The following is an 18,533-nucleotide window of genomic DNA, read 5'->3' as shown; positions in this document are numbered from 1 at the left end:
TAGCCCCTGTAGGGATGATTTTTTTAAAAAAGTAACTTAATCCAGGTGCCTTAGCCTGCCCTGTTTATGGCAACAACTTTATGTACTAACACAGGGGTTGCCAACCTTTTTGGGTCTGTGAGCACAGTCACAAACCAGAGAAACTGTTGTGGCCACCCTCCCTCCCTCCCACAACCTTGCAACCTTTTTTGTTGGCTACACTATATTTCTTCTTTCAAGTCTAATTTCATCAGGGTGAAAGGAGGGACTCTATGGGCCCCACAGAAGATCTCTGCAGGCACATGTGTGCCCACAGGTAGAGGCACTAAGACGAACATAGCAAGCTCCCTTATACAGATTCAGACCACTGATCCATCTAGTTTAGCTCTGTCTATATTGACTGGCAGTTGCTCTTACAGAGAACAGGGATCTCTCCCAGCTCTACTTGGAGATGCCAGAGATTGAATCTGGGACCTTTTGAATGCAAAGCTTGTGCTCTTGTAGACAACCATTGAACCACAGTCCTTCCTCAACCAGTGGTGGATTTTCTAAAAGCATCTGGAGAGCTGAAAATATGGCTAACCATCCTAGGACCCTTGGAATGTTAATCCAAAACTGAGTGGGGGAATTTCACATCAGAACTGGCCTAGGAGCATTGTTAAACAGCCTTGCGCTCTGTGGTACTTTGTGACATAAATGAATGGAAGACTCCATTTTTGCAATAATGAACTGCAGTATAATGCCCCTGAAGTTCACACTGTAATGGGCAGCAACTGTCAAAATATAAGTTGTTGAGCAGAAAGGGGAGTATTCACCATGCACAATAGGACTTAAAAGCAGTTTTAGGTAGCAAAAGAAGACACTGAGAAGAAGACAGCTGTGTTTTTAAAAGTTTCTAAGGGGCTATTCCAAAGTCAGTGGAGAGTTTTATTAACGCTTTTTGCTAAAGCATTTGTCTGCAAGCAGTGATTAAGTCTTTCAAGGAAAAAGAGAAAGGGCATGTCAGCATTCATCTGTCAGAGTTTCATTGGAATGCTGAGAAATTTTGTTTCCTTTTCTTCCTTCTTAATGAACAAAATGTTTTAATGGAAATACTTTGAATTAAGGCACTGTAAGGGCCTTTTCTATATTTGTTTTTTTTTTAAAGGAGGAAAATAGAAATTAGTGTTGCAACTTGCTGGATGTGCCTGACAGTAATAGATTTTTTTTTTAAAGAAGGAAGTTACAACAGTTTTTGGAATTAAGAACAATTTATTTTGTTAACTGTGAAGAGAAACTGATTGGTTCCCAATTGGAAAAGATGTGAGACAGGGGTGTATTTTATCACCCTATTTGTTTAATCTGTACGCGGAACATATCATACAGAAAGCGGGATTGGACCAAGATGAAAGAGGTGTGAAAATTGGAGGGAGAAATATCAATAATTTAAGATATGCAGACAATACTATACTACTAGCAGAAACCAGTCATGATTTGAAACGAATGCTGATGAAAGTTAAAGAGGAAAGCACAAAAGCAGGACTACAGCTGAACGTCAAAAAAACTAAAGTAATGATAACAGAAGATTTATGTAACTTTAAAGTTGACAATGACCTTATCAAACTTGTCAAGGATTATCAATACCTTGGCACAGTCTTTAACCCAAATGGAGACAATAGTCCAGAAATCATAAGAAGGCTAGGACTGGTGAGGGCAGCTGTGAGAGAACTAGAAAAGGTCCTCAAATGCAAAGATATATCACTGAACACTAAAGTCAGGATCATTCAGACCATGGTATTCCCGATGTCGATATATGGATGTGAAAGTTGGGACAGTGAAAAAAGTGGATAAGGGAGTCAAGGGTCAGCTAAAGATCACCCCCACAGTGAGTGGCTCAGGGGTTACGTGCCCTGCCACCTGTGCAGCCGTGGGCAAGCTGCATAGTCCCAAGGAGCCCAGTTGCCCCCCAGCTGGCAGTTGCGGACAAGGAAGTGGCTGGCTTGTGCAGCGGTGGCAAGCTGAGCAGGCCCTAGCCAGCTGGGGAGGACTAGCCTCAGAGGGAGGCAATGGTAAACCCCCTCTGAATACCGCTTACCATGAACACCCTATTCATAGGGTAGCTATAAGTCGGGATCGACTTGAAGGCAGTCCATTTCCTTTTTCAGAACAAATTAAACCAGAACTATCATTAAAAGCTAAAATGATGAAACTGAGGTTATCATACTTTGGACACATAATGAGATGACATGGTTCACTAGAAAAGACAATGATGCTGACTTCCGGGAAGGGTGACTTAGCCTGTGCCTGCTTTTGAGACGGGCTCCTGCCTCAAAAGAAGCTTATTCAGATATATCAGTCAGTTTTTTCTTTTTTTTTGACTGATTAAACTTCTCCCGGGTAGGGAGAAACGAAGAGATTAACCTCAAAGCCTATTTTTGTTGGGGCGACCAGATCTCATTAATTTATGGGACGAGGTCCAGCCGACGAAGGTGGGACGGATTTTCAACAGCAAGCTCTATCTGATAAAGCGAACGTTCACCTTATCTTCTAAGAGAGAACGCACTAACAGGCAAGCACCCTTCTTTCTATATTTTTCTTTTACTTGACTTAAATTGTTGCTGTTTAAAAGAGATTTGCCAGATTGATCGGTTTTTGACATCTCACTGGGGAGCCATAACTTCTCTCTGCTACGCACTAATTAATAGCTTATCTCTGTTTTTGTTGCAAAAAGCTGTCCTGGATTTGCATTCTAAAGATATACACAGAAGAGGGATTTCTATTCCAGATTTTTATTTTGAAGAATATTATATTGTCTGAGACTACTCTCTTTTTGGTCTATTTTATTTTGACGAATCTGTTTTCTGACGACTGCCATTAATTGTTTCGATCCTGGGAACTGCATTTTGTTTACTTAACTATGAAGAGATAAGGCTGTCTGCTCTGTTTATACTGTGATGTCACCAAGTTTGGAGTATTAACCCAATTGTTGCTGAAATAAGAAGTGGTTTTCCTATATTTTTCTTTTAAAATGGCAACTAAGAAAGTGGCTGAGAATCTGGAAATAACTATGTTTCAGAAAATAATGGATGAGATTGAGATAACGAAACAAAACCTGCGACAGGGTTGTAAGGAGCTGAAAATTGAATTGAGTAAAATGAAGCAGGAGATTAAAGATATAGGGGTCCCTGTGAGAGAGGTGACCCTGGAAGGGGTCCCTGTGAGAGAGGAGACCCCGGAGATTGGAACAAACGTGGAACAGGAAAAAGATTTGGAGTCTATGGACTTTAGAAACAAAATCTATTGTTTGGAGACACAGGAGATTAAAGACATAGGGGTCCTTGTGAGAGAGGAGACCCTGGAGACTGGAACAGGGGTCCCTGTGAGAGAGGAGACCCTGGAGACTGGAACAGGGGTCCCTGTGAGAGAGGAGATCCCGGAGATTGGAACAAACGTGGAACAGGAACAAGATTTGGAGTCTATGGACTTTAGAAATAAAATCAATTGTTTGGAACTCAATGTTATCTCTGAAGAAATTAATGAAGATTCTAGAGATAAAGTTATCAATGGCATGGATAATCTTCTGGACTGGAATGATGTGATGGAGCCCAATATAGAGAAAATCTATGGAATTAACTGCAGCCATGTGACAATGGAAAAACTTTCAAGAGATGACCTAGTGTATTTTGAAAAAAAGAACAGAGATATGATTTTACAGCAGTATTTCAGCAACCTATTCGGAATGGATGGCAAGAAAATATTTGGGATAGAGGTAATTCCCATCAGACTCTTACTATATGACTATGGCTTTGACAGCAAGATTATTATGGAATACTGATAATGGAAGATTGGATACTGAAATTACTGGACTTAACAAGACTACTGAAGATGGAAGATGGAAAATGGAACTAATAGGGATAATAGAACAATGGCTACTAAAATTACTGAACCTAACAGATTCTGATGTGATGGATTAATTGAAATGTTTATTTTGACTATGGTTATGACAATAAGATTATCATAATTAGTAATGAGATGGATTAATCGATATGCTTATCTGGAAAAAAAAATTGATAGATATATTTCTTAAAGAATTGAAACCTCTCTTTGACTTTTTGTGGAAAGAATAAAGTAATGTTTATGAGATTTGATGATTAAGTAAGATAACTACTGGAGGAAAGTGATTTTATAATATGACTTAAGAGACAGGATTGTTATATATTATAGATTTATAACTGATTTGATCTTTGACAAATGGGAAGTCAATATTTTACTCTTTATTTTTTATTTTTTTTTTTATTTTTTTTCTTTTTGTTTAACTATTTTTGATTTTGTTTTTTGTCTTTGAATGTTTTATGATTTCGTCTTGTATGTTTTATGAAAATCTGAATAAAAATTATTGAAAAAAAAAAAAAAAAGAAAAGACAATGATGCTAGGAAAACAGAAGGGAATAGAAAGAGAGGAAGGCCAAACAAGATTCCATAAAGGAAGCCACAGACCTGAACTTACAAGATCTGAACAGGGTGGTTTACAACAGATGCTATTGGAGGTCGCTGATTCATAGGGTCGCTAAACATCATAATCAAATTGATGACATTTAACAACAACAACAACAACAAGAACAACAAGAACAACTGTGAAGAATGAAGGTGGCTGTATGGCCAGTAACTGATTGTGTGGATCAGATACACTTCTAACATGCAGGAAACCATTTGTTCTAATGTGGTGCCTTCCTATCTGAGCCATTTCCTCTGTCCCCAGAGAATATATATTTTTGGGGCTAATGTAAGATGAAAGAAACTTCTTATTTTGTGCAGCCATTGTACATAAACCATCAAGTGATGCTGGAAAATAAGAATATGACCACATGAGGCTACCTTATAATGAATCAGACCATTGGCCCATCTAATCCATAAGGGATGAGTAATTGCCCTCCCACTTCCTCCGAACCCCTCACTGGGTTGTCACCTTGTAGTGGTGAGTGGGCTTGTGTGTTCCAGTGAATCCTATGAGCGATGCTGTCAGAAGTCATGTACTCCCAGCAGGGTCACCCATGGTGGTAAGGTCAAGGGAGAGGAACCAGACAAAGAACGATCCAAGAATGTCCTCAACGGCAGAACAGGCGGAGGATAACAACATATATGTTATAATGGCTGTGAAGGCAGATGAAGGCTGCAGCACATAAAAGACTCCCAATCATTGTGGTATCCATGCCATTGGATCACAGCCTTTTTCTATCAAGATTGTGTGTTGATCATTGTGCACCAATCTCCCCACAAAAAACAAATTCACGCACAGGCGTCTTCCAACCAAACCAAACCAAACCAAACCAAACCAAATGTCCCATGGCAATTGGCAAATGGCGACCGGGGCAGGACTGTGAAATCCGGAAGCCCCTAGTCAAGGACCGGCACATGGGCGGTGGATACAGACTCAGTCGTCCTGGCTCAAGGACCGAGGCAGTTGATTAGCTTGGCAGCTATATCCACGACTCAGCAGTCCTATTCAGGATCAACTCTGCTCACACATATGGGGAGGGGGCTAGAAAAGATGCCCTAAACATAGTGTGTCTCATCTCTCTCCCTGACTGGATTACTACGTCCAGTGGGGTCGCCACTTAGCAGTTACAAAAGACAATTGAACTTTGGAACATGTAATACAGTCATACCCTGGTTAACGTCGCTTCACTTAACGTCGCCTCGCTATAACGTACATGCTCCATACTCCACCATACCCTGCTTAACTTACGCGTGCTTCACAATTATGGACACTTAATGGCATGACGCCGCTGCCATCTAGTGGCGATTGCAGTGCAGTACATGCATAAATAATTGCTTCACTTTAAGTACATTTTCACTTTACATACAGGCTCCGGTCCCATTGCGTATGTTAAAGCGGGGTATGCCTGTATATGGACATTGCTGGACAATACAAATAGTGAACGTCCTGAACGCAGGACTGCCATCATCGCAAGGGAGTTGAGACATTTTAATATTGACATAGCAGCACTCCAACAAACTCGAAGAACAGGAGAAGGACAACTTTCTTCTGGAAAGGACTGCCTGAACAAGAACAAAGAATACATGGAATAGTCTTTGCTATTAAAAATAATCTTGTGAAGCTCTTGCCAGAAGTTCATATTGGCATTAATGAATGTCATGCCCACTCTTGTGGCTGTATAATTAATGAATAAATATTTTTATACAGTTACTTGCATTGTTGTATGTATCTGGTTACTTTAGGAAACCTGGAGTGCATATGTGTATAATATGCATGTAATACACATATACTAATGCATATAATATGCAAGAATTGTTCATATTTTAGCAGAACTAGTAAAAAAAACCACTCTCATTGAGATCAAGGAGCAAGACAGGAATTAGGGGGAAAAACACGAGGATGATTATGCTTGACATTGTGGATTTCAGAAAATTCCATCCCTACAATTTTAGTTTCCTTCCTAAACTATTATTTTGTTGGCATTCTACAGGATGTTTTGAACAACTTGGGCTCCTGTGACCTAGATGAAGATGATCTCATGCTTGACTTGGAATTCCTGGAAGAGCAGCATCACAAGCATTCTGGTAAGCTAGGTGAATGGGCCACATTTGCAACTTGAGTGTTTTTTCGCGTTTTTGTGGGGGGGGTTGCATGAAATTTTGCTAAGTACACTTTTTAGCAAGTGAGTAGTAAAGATTTTTTTTTTAAAAAAGAAGAAGAGTGGATTATATATTTATCCATTTAATGGTTTGAACTGCTTCTATCAGTTGCTATACAGGATATCATTCTTTCCATTTCAGATGCTAATGTCTTGCTTAACCTCATTCATAATGATGCTATTACTGGAGATCAAGGCATTTTTCTATGGATCACTTCATAAAGCCAATTATCAAATGGGCAACTTTTTTTTACCTTGCAGATGAATCCCAGTTGCTTGGTAACTGGAGGCACATTAGTATTCCATATGCTTTTAATGGCCAGCGCCTAAAGGGCAGGTTTTGAAAGGCCATCAGTGATGTTTTTGTAAATGTTGTCATGTTGCTTAAACTTTTTTTTCCTCCCAGTTTCTTGATTAATATTTTTAATTAGGGATCACATCATTTGAATTTGTCTCTCCCATTTTATTCTTCTTTTGTACCATTGGTTATTTTTCATTTTTCATTTAAAGCCCCTTGTAATCTTGATTATTTCCAAATGACCAGATCTTTGGGAACATTGTAAATAAACAAACAACTGTATCATTACTTGAGAGAGAATAAATAGTTTAATTTAGGTATATTTCTTTTTTTATTATTATTAAATGTATATCCAGCCCTTCCTCCCAGAAGGAGCCCAGGATGGCAAACAAAAGCACGAAAAGCACTTCAAAACATCTTAAAAACAAATGATTTTAAAACATATTAAAACAAAACAACTTTAAAAAACAACTTTAAAAACATCTTAAAAAGCAATTCCAGCACAGACACAGACTGGAATAAGGTTTCTGCTTAAAAGGCTTGTGGAAAGAGGAAAGTCTTCAATAGGTGCCAAAAATATAACAAAGGTGATGCCTGTCTAATATTTAAAGAGGAGGGAATATTAATATAGGTAAAGCTGTTGGAGCCCTTCTGATTACCATGTGGAGGTAAGGGAACAGCTCAGAGCATAATGTGGGCACATGACACAACAATATTACTGAAGCTAAACCAGTCTGAGTCTGATACAGTAATACTATTGAAAGATGTGGGTGTGTTTAATTTTTGATTGCAATCCACAGAGAGGACATTCAAGATAGGGTGGTATCACAATCATAATTATGATTTTTAAACTCGGAACAGGGCTTTCAGTGTGGCTAACCTTGTTCTGTTGAACAGCATGCTTGTTAAGATGCAACAGGCTCCCATTATGTGCACTTTCCAGAAACAGCTGAAGATATTTTTGTTCCAAGACGTTTTCCCAGCTGGATGTAGTTTGCCCTTAGGTGTCCATTTTGTATTGTTTTTAAATCCATCTTGTTTTTTTTCTGCTGTTTTGTAACTTTGTTTTTGGCTGTTCTTATTATATTTTGTACCTCCCCTTGGGACATATATGGGAGGTGAACAACAACAACAAACATCTGTGTTTACGTTTCTAGAGAAACACAGCACTCCTTACCTAAGTGAACAAAGATGGAGTGGTTAGAGGAGGGGTTGCCAACCTTTTTGGGCCAGAGGGCACATTTCAAATTTTGAGAGAGTGCTGGGGACACCAGTAACAAAATGGCTGGCATGGGGGCATGACATAACATAAAACGGCTGCCATGGGGGTGTGACATAACACAAAATGATAGTGTAGTCAGTGATGGTTTTCCCATAATTGTATTTTCAGACTAGAAAAGGCTTGACCTGTTGATTTCTGCCTGCCGTATAGCTGTCAAAGTCACAAACCCCTGTTTTTTTCCAATGCCAGCCCTAAAGCAAAACCTAGGCTATTTACCCACTTATCTGGAAATAAGCCCCATTAAACATAAAGAGACCTTCATCTGAGTAAACATGTATACCACTGTCCTAACTTAACTATACAACAGTGGTTCCCAGTCTGGGGGCTGTGACCCCCAGGGGGGCCTCGAAGTAATCGGGGGGGGTGTGAACCGTAAAGAAATGAAAAAAGTATTTTTTTTAAAAAAAAAAGTCTTAGCCAAACCTACCACATAGGATTGTAATGAGGATAAAATGAGGGTGGGGACTTAGAATCTTATATTCCTCCTTGGACTCCTTGAAGAGAAGGTAGAACATAAATAAAGAAACTAATTGGCACTATGCATACTTGAAACAGCCTAGAATTCCTTGTTTATGTGGACAGAGGCTAATATCGTGTGACATTTATCCATGATAGTGTCTGAAACTTAATTGTATATATAGCTCATGGAACTAAGTATATAGCTTAATTGTATATAGCTCATGGAACTGATTTAATCAAGAGCATTTTAAGAAACTCATAGTCTAAAATAGATCACAACACAATTTCTTTCAAATAAATCCAGAAATGTGCATTCTGCAAAGCAGATTAAGAGTAGATGACTCTTCGTAACAATGTCACATTAGACCAGATGTCAGCTGACACAAATGGGATTAAGACCATCAGTAAGGTAGGAGAAGAGAAGGAGAGTGGATCTTCCTGCTCCCCTATTAGTCCTTGGAATTCTCTGATGAAGAGTGCTGCCATCTTAAAATACACTGGATGTAGGGAGGGACCATCGAGGGGAAGTACTGAATCTCAGTGGAAGAACATACATTTTGCATGCAGGAGGTCCCAGGTTCAATCCCTTTCATCTCCTGTTTGAAAAAGGATCAGGTAGCAGAAAACAGACAGAAGACCTTTACCCTGATCTGGGATTCCCAGGATAATTGTCAATGAAGACTTCTTTGTAGCATTGTTGGCATTGTCCCTACTGTTTTCTGACAAAGCTGAGCCAGTCTGACAGTCTTTTCTGCTTCCATGGTGCAAGTTCAGATTCTCCACTTGGTTTCTCAGCTGTGCTGCATCCCTTCAATTTCTTGGTGGGGGTGGGGTAGAAAAGAAATGTTCAAAAAACATTGGATTCTTTCTGAAATCTCTGTAAGGCCTCAAGACCTCTATGTGCATCATCTGCATCTACAAGGACTGTGTGGAAATGGCCGCCCAGAATTCTCCATCCTATTTGTGGGCAAAGAAATTAAGAGGGGTATTTCACCAACATTCTCCAGGGGGAGGAAATACTCTCTAACAGTGTCTTGCATCTGGAATTCACCATTTTTGCTGCCACTTTGTGTTGGCAGCCTAGGTACCATTTTGCATCCTCTAAAATGCCCTGGACTTAGTATTTGTCGAGAGGTGCATGTGTGGCGTTGCAGCCATTAAACAAATAAAAATAATGGAGAATATTTGGAGAAAATTCTGCATTATTATTTTTGTTATTGTTACTGCCCACCAGTAGTTCCCAGTAGATTACAACTATGCTAAAATAGTTTAAAATTAGAGAGGGTCCTATATATATAAAGTGTTTAAATCAAGTGTCAGAATGTTTTTTAGAACATTTTTTGAAATTGGTCCATGGCAGTCGATAACTCCCTTCACAGTATATGAGTAATGCGCGTGATGGATAGGATAGAGGGGAAGGACTGTCTTCACCATATGTCGAAAACAGTACAGTGAAGGTGCCAGATACATCTCTGTGGAGTGGGAATTCCACAGCTTGGGGACAGCCACAGAAAATGCCTTCTTGCGGGACACCCTCAAACTTCTACCAATCTCAACACTGTGTAGGGAAGGAGGTAATCTTTCAGATATTTGGGGCTAAGTGTTCAGGTCTTTAAACACAAGTGTGAGCACTTTGGATTGGGCTCGGAAACAAATTGGCAACTAATGTAGCTGTTTTAAAACAGGGATTATATGAGATATGTTTCCGAGTCATTTCATGGACAGCCCCATGTAGAGTGCATTGAAATTATCCAATCTGGAATTTACCAGAGCAGTGGTTCCCAACCTTTATGAGTACGGGACCCCTTTGTAAGTTCAAAATTTTTTGGGAACCCCCCCATGCTAATTGTAGTTTTAGACTCTGTTAATTGAAAACATGGTGGGTGGCAAAATGACATCTGCAAATATCCCTTTCCATTAAAACCTCTCTGCAGACAGGGAAGTGTTGGTTTTTTTTCTTAATGCAAAGATCCAATCAAATTGGTATCCCTCTGCCCCCACATACACAATCCAAAGATGTATAGACCTGTCTCCCAACACCAGTGGGTTACAGTGTTGGACTAAGATCCAGGTTCAAATCCCCACCTAGCCATGAAGCCCACTGGGTGACCTTGGACCAGACGCAGTTTCTCAGCCTGACCTTTTTCACAAGATTGGTGTAAGGATAAAATAGAAAGGAGGGTAGAACCATGTGTACAACCCTGAGCAACTTGGAGGAAAGGTGGGATATAAGTGCAATAATAATTAAATAAATAAATACATTTCAGCTGTAGTTTGTGGACCTCAGCCTCAGCCAAACTGCTAGCTTTCCTTTCCTTTTCCTTTTTTAATAATAATCAAGAAGCAGGAATGTGGTGGTGATGGGGGTGCTAGATTGTGTACTGCAGACAATAGTGTGGATAGACTGAGGAGGGGGGTTAGTGCTTTTAGGCCTTGGGATGATCATTAGAACGCATGACTTGGTTAGGATGAACTTGGGGGATGAGAGCGGAGCAGAAGACAGATCAGCGCACACACATAAACATACCTGCCCCTCTGCAAGCATTTGCAAGTGTGCATGCGTTTGAGCACATGGGAAGGGGGAAGACCTTAATTGCTGCAGCGTCTTGGAGAGAGAGATGGGGAGGCAGAGTGTAGGTGGAAGAAAGGGAGGACGCTGGCACACACAGCCTCAGAGATGGGGGGTGAGCAAGTCCTGCACTTGCTCCTTGGCTCCATCTGGGCTGAAGGCGAGATCTGGGCAGCCTCGCAAAAAAGAATTATACAGCCACAAGAGTGGCTGTATACTATAACCAGCATGGATTTTTCACATTCCGCAATGTTAAATTGAAAATACATCCCATGCCATTCTGATGCTTCCCATAAACTCATTTCAAAACAAAACCTTACAAAACCTATAGTCCTGAACTCAGAAAAGCTTGCTTAACAACCCTGTAAATTTTCACAGCGATACACAAAACAGAGAGAATAGAGAGTTCAACGTGTAAAAAGAGGGGGGGAAACCCACAGCCCTTTTGAACTTTTTTTCTGTCAGAGTTCTCATAATCTGTTGAAATTAATTAAAAATCAGGCATGTTCACAGAGTACCTGTAATCACATTACTGATCTTGCCCCATACTCTGACCTTCTTCTTCAGTTTAAAAGTTTTAAAAATGCCTGGCTGATTTTTAATTAATTTAAGAAATTTTGGCTGGAACTCAATGATAACGTCGGGCATGCTCAGTAAGAACCAATAGTCAGAGTTCTAAAAGCCAGACTCACAGCTGCTGGGTTTGGCTAATCAGGGGGCCACACCCACACCAGACTTTGATTTCACGTGAGACAGTCATGGCTTCCCTCAGAGATCCTGGGAAGTGTAGTTTGTGAAGGGTGCTGAGAGGAGACTCCTATTCCTCTGAGAGAGCTCCAGTGGCCAGACTGGTTTAACAGTCAGCCACTCTGATTGAAGGTCTGTGAGGGGAACAGGGCGTTTTCCTAGCAACTCTCAGCACCCTTCACTAACTACACTTCCTGGGATTCTTTGAGAGAAGCCATGACAGTTCAAAGTGAAATAAAGGTGTGGTGTGGATGTGGCCAGGGACAGCTTTGGTTTAAATTTGGGTGGGAGGCTACATGTGCCTGCTGTAGAATAAAAAGGTGAGGGCAACACTGAAAAGCAATGATACTGTTCACAATGTTTTCCTTTTGGAAAGGAAAGGGGCTTCCCTTCTGCCCAGTGCCCACCCATCCACCCAATCTCCTCCCCTCCCTGCCCCTCTCCCAGGTCAGTGTTGGACTATGACCTGGGAGACCAGGGTTCAAATCCACACACAGCCATGAAGCTCACTGGGTGACCTTGGGCCAGTCACTGCCTCTCAGCCTCAGAGGAAGGCAATGGTAAAACCACCTCTGAATACTGTTTACCATGAAAACCCTATTCATAGGGTCAACATAAGTCAGGATCCACTTGAAGGCAGTCCATTTCCATTTTCAAATATGATTGCAGAGAAATAAATCCCATTGAACTCAAAAAGTATGCAAGTGATCAAACCCACCCTCCCTTCTATCCCCTCCCTCTTGCCCCTTCCCTCCCCCTTCCTTTGCTCCTCTCTCCCCATCCCCTTCCAATCCCCTCCTTCCCCTCCCCCCTTTCCTTGCAGCCTTGCTTCTTTTTGCTTCAAAAAAAAGCCCTCTCCTCTCATTCTGAGCAAAGGTGTCGTCAGCAGCGGCAGTGTGAGGAGACAGGAATCGGCGATCGAAATCCCCTCTTCTTCCTGGTAGCTCCGCCCTTAGCCTCCTTCAGCATCTGCCCCATGTTTTATAAGCAGATGCCTGTCCTGGGCGTACCTGAAAGATGCTCTGCTGCTTCAGCAAAAGTCCTCCCCTCTGATTTGGAGCAAGGGGGAGGTGTTGTCTGCAGCTGCAGTGGGGAGCAGACAGTGTGCAGGGAGTAAAGACTTAAAAATTTTTTAATTTCTTTATCGTTCACGCCCCCCCTCCTGATTACTTCCCGTTCCCCAGGTTGGGAACCACTGTATCAGAGTTTGGAGGATGCTCTTCCTTTTCAGGGGGCATTGTGAAAAAGAAAAATTTCGGGTATTTTCTCTGACAATTCAGATATTTTCTCTGAGAAAAAATGTTTTCTAAGAAATTCTGGCTTGGCTCTAGAATTTACTAATTTACCAAGCCACCATTACTACTTTTTTTTTTTTTAGCACTTTACACTAGCATGATGAAAACATGCTTTAACGTGGATTCCTGCATTGAGTAGGGGGTTGGACTTGATGGCCTTATAGGCCCCTTCCTACTCTATGATTTGCTGAAAGCAAATTACTTGCCATATGTAATTGATGCTGGAAGTCCAAACCAGGTTGAGGTTGTACTTATGGAAAGCTCCTGAAAAAGAAAAAAGAAAGAAAAGTGATGGCATGGTAAATCTGGAAAATTCACATGGTGAGCTGGAGCACACAGATGGATTTCAAGCAGCCAGCGTGCAGCTGTTTGTCTCTGTGGCTTGGTTCTTAATCACATCTTGTTATAGACTGAAGAAATAATTAGACAGAACACAAGCTCTCAAAATAACATTAGCACACAAACATGCCAGTAAGCATCTATTCTTATCTGAACTTTGTATTCAGCAATAAATGCATCTAACCTCTTCCCAATGGACCTCTTGAACATAGAGCTACCAGTTATCCCTGTCAAATTCTCAGCAAAATTGCCCCAGGCAGACCCACTTAGGTTTGCCAGGTCTCCAGTTTTCACCTGGACACTGGATATTTGGAATCCTCTCTGGGTGAGTCACCTTAATTTCCAGACTTTCAGCTTTCATTTAAAAAAAACAAAGTTTCTAGGTGATCTGGTTCACAAGATATACACCAAAAAGTCAGCTCCCCCCCCTCAACTTCTGTTAAATGAGCTTGTAACTGGCTGCTCTAACTGTGCCCTTTCAGGTTTGTAGCCAATAAGTGAAGTCAGGGCTGTGATTGACAAGGCCTTTGTTTGACCTCCAGGCAGTAGATAGACCCCGTTGCAAGGTCAGAAAATTGTCCCCCCCCCCTACTTATCTTAAAATCTCATAAATTGAGTAAGTATATAGCTTTCAGTCTTTTTCTCTCTTGTGTGTAGGAGTCAAACAAGTTTAAATTTTCCTCGGCTGTTGAAGAGGGCTCTGTTTTGAAAACCTTCCCAATATGAACCTTTAATCCAGTACTTGCTTTTCTGGGAGTAAAGCTGCAATGGTAATCCCACATACCCAGATGAACCCCACTGAGTTCAGTAGGACTTATTTTTGAGTAGACATGTTTAGGATTGTGCTGCAAATTAATGAGACTTGTGAGTGAACACAGCAAAGAATTGTGTTTATGTTGTAAATCTTTCTCTCCCTCTCCAATCCTATTTTTAAAGCAATTAGGCAAGGCTTACTTAGGTATCACCAGAGCTTGGAAAAGTTACGTTTTAAAACTACAACTCCCATCAGCCCCAGCCAACATGGCCACTGGATTGGGTTGATGGGAGTTGTAGTTCAAAAAAGTAACTTTTCCAAGCTCTGGGTATCACTACTTTTATTACGTAGGAGACTAATACTGATTTTTTTAATGTTCTGCAATGACCAACTGGTTTTGATAATCAACTATTACATGGGGTGTATGTATTTTTATATCTCCAGTGTGTGTGTGTGGGTATGGAGTCTTTCCAACAATCCTATGAGGTAGAGTTGCAGATTGGAAATCAAGGCAGCTCACAATAAGAAATAAATCCCTTTAAAATCCAGTAACCATAAAAACAAGTATAAACAGTTGCAAAACAGCTTAAAGTGGCATGATTCTGAATTTTGGGTTGTGTGAGTAAAGTTCCTTATCACTTGAGGTTGTAGTTCTGTGCAGGCTTCCCTGTTTGGGTAAGACCCATTGAATACATTGGGACTTGCTTCTGAGTAAACAAACACAGGATTGCACTATACATATCTTTACAGGTTGTGTAAATAATAAACATCTTTGATGATCATGCTTATATATATATTTCTTCATACTATGTATTTGATTTTACACTATGGTTGCACATGATTATTTCCTCTACATTTTAAGTGAGCCCTTCTTCCTTGGGGTGGTCATGGTTCCTGTCTGTTGTTTTCATCCTGAGGGGCAGATTAGGCTGAGAGATGGTGAGTAGCCCATGGTCACCCACTACACTTTATAGTTCATTTTCATATTAAAAAAATAATTTAAACAACTTACATGCAGGCAAAGTTTATGAACTAGATCCACACAATACATTTAAAGAACATTCAATTCATATTTTAAAGTGCATGACTTCCCCTAAAGAAGTGTAGTTTCCCCCTCAGCTATAATTCGCACCACCCTTAACAAACTACAGTTCCCATGATTCTGTGGTGGAATTCATGCACTTCTAAGGTGTGTTAAATGTGCTTTAAATGAATGGTGTAGATCTGCCCTAGGTATGCTGTGCATTCATTAGTGTATTGAAAATAACAATTTTAAAATATACTTTTTTAAATAGGGGAAGGGTTGTAGCTCAGTGGTAGGGCACATGCTTTGCATGCAAAGGTCCAAAATTCAATTTCTGGAAAAGTCTGTTGCCTGGAATCCTGGAGAGCCAATGCTAGTCCGTGTCATCAGTACTGAGCTAGATGGTACCAAACGGTCTGAGTCAGTATAAGGCAGATTGCTTTGTACCTAAAAGTGGAAAGAGCCCCAAGGGCCACAGTGACTCCAAAATGTATTTATGCATTTTATTTACAACAATTATATAGTGCTTTATTGTAAAAAATCTCAAAGTGGTTTACAGAAGGAATTAAAACAACAATATTATTGGAATAAACAGTTAAAGAGAAGTATTGTAAATATTCAAAATAATAAAACCAACAATGAGTTGAAAACAGATAAAAAACACAATAGCTTCTACATGCCTGGATAGGCTTGCCTAAAAAAAAATGTTTTTAGCAGGTGCCAAAAAGAATACAATGAAGGCATCTGCCTAATGTCAATAGACAGAGAGTTCCTAAGCTGCCACACTAAAGGACTGATTTCTTACAAGAGCAGAATAAGTACTTTGTGGAACCTGTAATATGGAAAGTGCACCTTGAACTTATCAGCAACCAGTACAGATTTCAGAGCAGAGGTATTATGTGCTGATAGAGTCTCACTCATGTCAGCAATCATGCAACAGCATTCTGCACTAAATGCAACTCCCAGGCCAGGTTGTGCTGCATGGGGATTTCTGTGACCCTGGCTGACTGGCTGCCAGGTGTTTTTTTTTTAGTTTTTGTTTTTGTTTAGGAATCCTGACTGGTTGTGGGATGCTGAGTTTTCTGCCTTACTCATAGGAATCTTGTTATGGTTGGTATGGTATTCCATTTAAGAAATCATCATTTCATTTACCTCTGATGTCACTCCCTTACATCTATAGAAGCAGCAAGAGTGGTTTCATGCACTCATCTCAACCTCCTTAAACCCACTGATGATGCACCTTGTTGGTTGCATGACGGTTTGTTTCTTGCCCAATAGTGGTAAATTAGAATTCACATTCTGAGAAGTGTGAGTGCAATTGTTGTTTCCAAGCTGCTGCCTGTGAAAGTAGACCAAACCATGTGTGTTTTCTCTCTGTCAGTTATTACTCACTGGATTTGGGTTGGCTGTCAAAGTGAGTTTATAGCAGCCCACAGGGTAGACAGAAAGGGTAGAGAATCTTCTTGCTCTTACTCATCTCTGAGACCTCTTTCTGAAGTGAAGGGTAGTTTGGAGCAGCCACATTAAAAGATAAGGGCAGGGCATTCCAGGCAGGGGGTTGCCAACCCTGCTTGGATATGGATGTCTTTGCAGAGGATCCCTAGTCAAGCTTTACCAACAGCACAATCCAAACTATATCTACTCAGAAGTAAGTCCTGTTGAGTTCTATGGGGCTTAGTCCCTTAGTAAGTGTGTTTAGAATTGAACCCTTCAGGGGCATCCATCTTTACTCCCGAATGCTCCCATCTAACATCTCCATAACTCTAGACTCCTTTCTTCCTACAGCAGCCTGGTGACTGGCGTGGCCTGAAGGCACTTAAACCCTTCTTGCCAAAAGCAAGTAGGCAACATTAAATGTCCCCTACCCAGGCTCCATCTTTTAGCTAAGATTTCTAGCTTAATTTCCAATCAGATATTTTTTAATTGTATGCTCCAAGCAACTGTGATTGATGCTTAATGTATCATGCTTAATGACATTACTCGGGCCCGCCCCATGACATCACTCAAGCCCGCCCCTGTAACATCACTCGGGCCCGCCCCTGTAACATCACTCGGGCCCGCCCCTAAAATCTCAGGTTTTGGGATGCTTCTGACCTGGCAACCCTAGACAGGACCTGCCTTGAGATCATCATCTGAGGCCCTTCTTTGAGTGTTTTTTCCTTCAGCGATTAGGCAGGAGGTAAATGGGGAAAGGCATCTTGACTTTGGAATGCTTTGCCATGGCAGGCATGGCTGGTGCCAGTTTTGATACATTGATACAAATAGCTTTTTATTTGCCCAGGCCATTTGGTGTTTTAATCTGATGATGATGATGTTTGTTCCGCTTTATCTGCATGTTTTATCTATTGCTTTTCTGCTTGTCTGTTGCTTTGATTATGTTATTGTATTTCTGAGATTTTCCTAAAAAATAAAATACTGTCTTTCTGAATAAATTGTGGGGCCACTTTAATTCTCAAGAATTTTAAAAAAGTTTTTTAAATGCAAAGGATAAAAAGAAAGTATGAAGAGTCAACATGGCTAATTTCCTCTGTGGGTGAGCATTTTGGACATATAGGACACTGTACACAATTTGAGGAATTTATTAGCCTGCTGAAGGCTTTTTTGTCTTTTCTAAAAATTGTTTTTAATTAAAGCTATAAATGGATAAAGTTGCACATTAACATTCCAAAGGACATCAGCAATTAAGTAAATACCAATGAAACAGTAGCAAAATAATTTATTATCAATTTAGTCTCAAAAATTCTATGTTAATATTTTATTTACTAGGGGTACTGTCCCCACTTGCTGCGCTTAACAAACCCTGCTTTCTGTTATCAAAGCTTCCCCCTTCCCACCCCCCAGGTCGCCACTACCACTGGTCTGCGGCCCAAGCTGCAGCCACTTCTTCTACCATCCTTCTGCCCGGCCTAACACTATGCTATGACATCATGATGGCATGAGGGATTACATTTATTATATATATAGACATTGCCTATATTGTTTATAACGGCTACATTGTTTTTGATACAAAGGGCACTTCACAGCCTCTTGTTTATTGAGGATTCATGCTATAAATTTGCATAAATTAGATGATGCTGACTATTTAATGAGCATTCATTCTGATTTGTATGTGGGGAGGTTGGATGATGTTGTGTCAAAACAAGTGTTATCCC

At 40.5% G+C, this 18,533-nt stretch overlaps 1 protein-coding gene across 4 annotated transcripts in view; it reads left to right on the top strand.

The window, feature by feature from the left end:
* LOC133363717 (serine-rich coiled-coil domain-containing protein 1-like) overlaps nucleotides 1-18,533 on the top strand; it is a 708,122-nt gene that overhangs the window by 219,033 nt on the left and 470,556 nt on the right. For all 4 annotated transcript variants that reach the window (XM_061583020.1, XM_061583019.1, XM_061583021.1 and 1 more), the window contains exon 4: nucleotides 6,447-6,540. In XM_061583020.1, coding sequence (XP_061439004.1) covers nucleotides 6,447-6,540 — 94 coding nt within the window. The remainder of the gene's footprint in view (nucleotides 1-6,446; nucleotides 6,541-18,533) is intronic.

Source organism: Rhineura floridana, chromosome 9 (assembly GCF_030035675.1).
Source record: "Rhineura floridana isolate rRhiFlo1 chromosome 9, rRhiFlo1.hap2, whole genome shotgun sequence".
NCBI lineage: Eukaryota > Metazoa > Chordata > Lepidosauria > Squamata > Rhineuridae > Rhineura > Rhineura floridana.
Note: the sequence above shows the minus strand (reverse complement) of the source record. Positions and strands in the feature narration are given on the sequence as shown.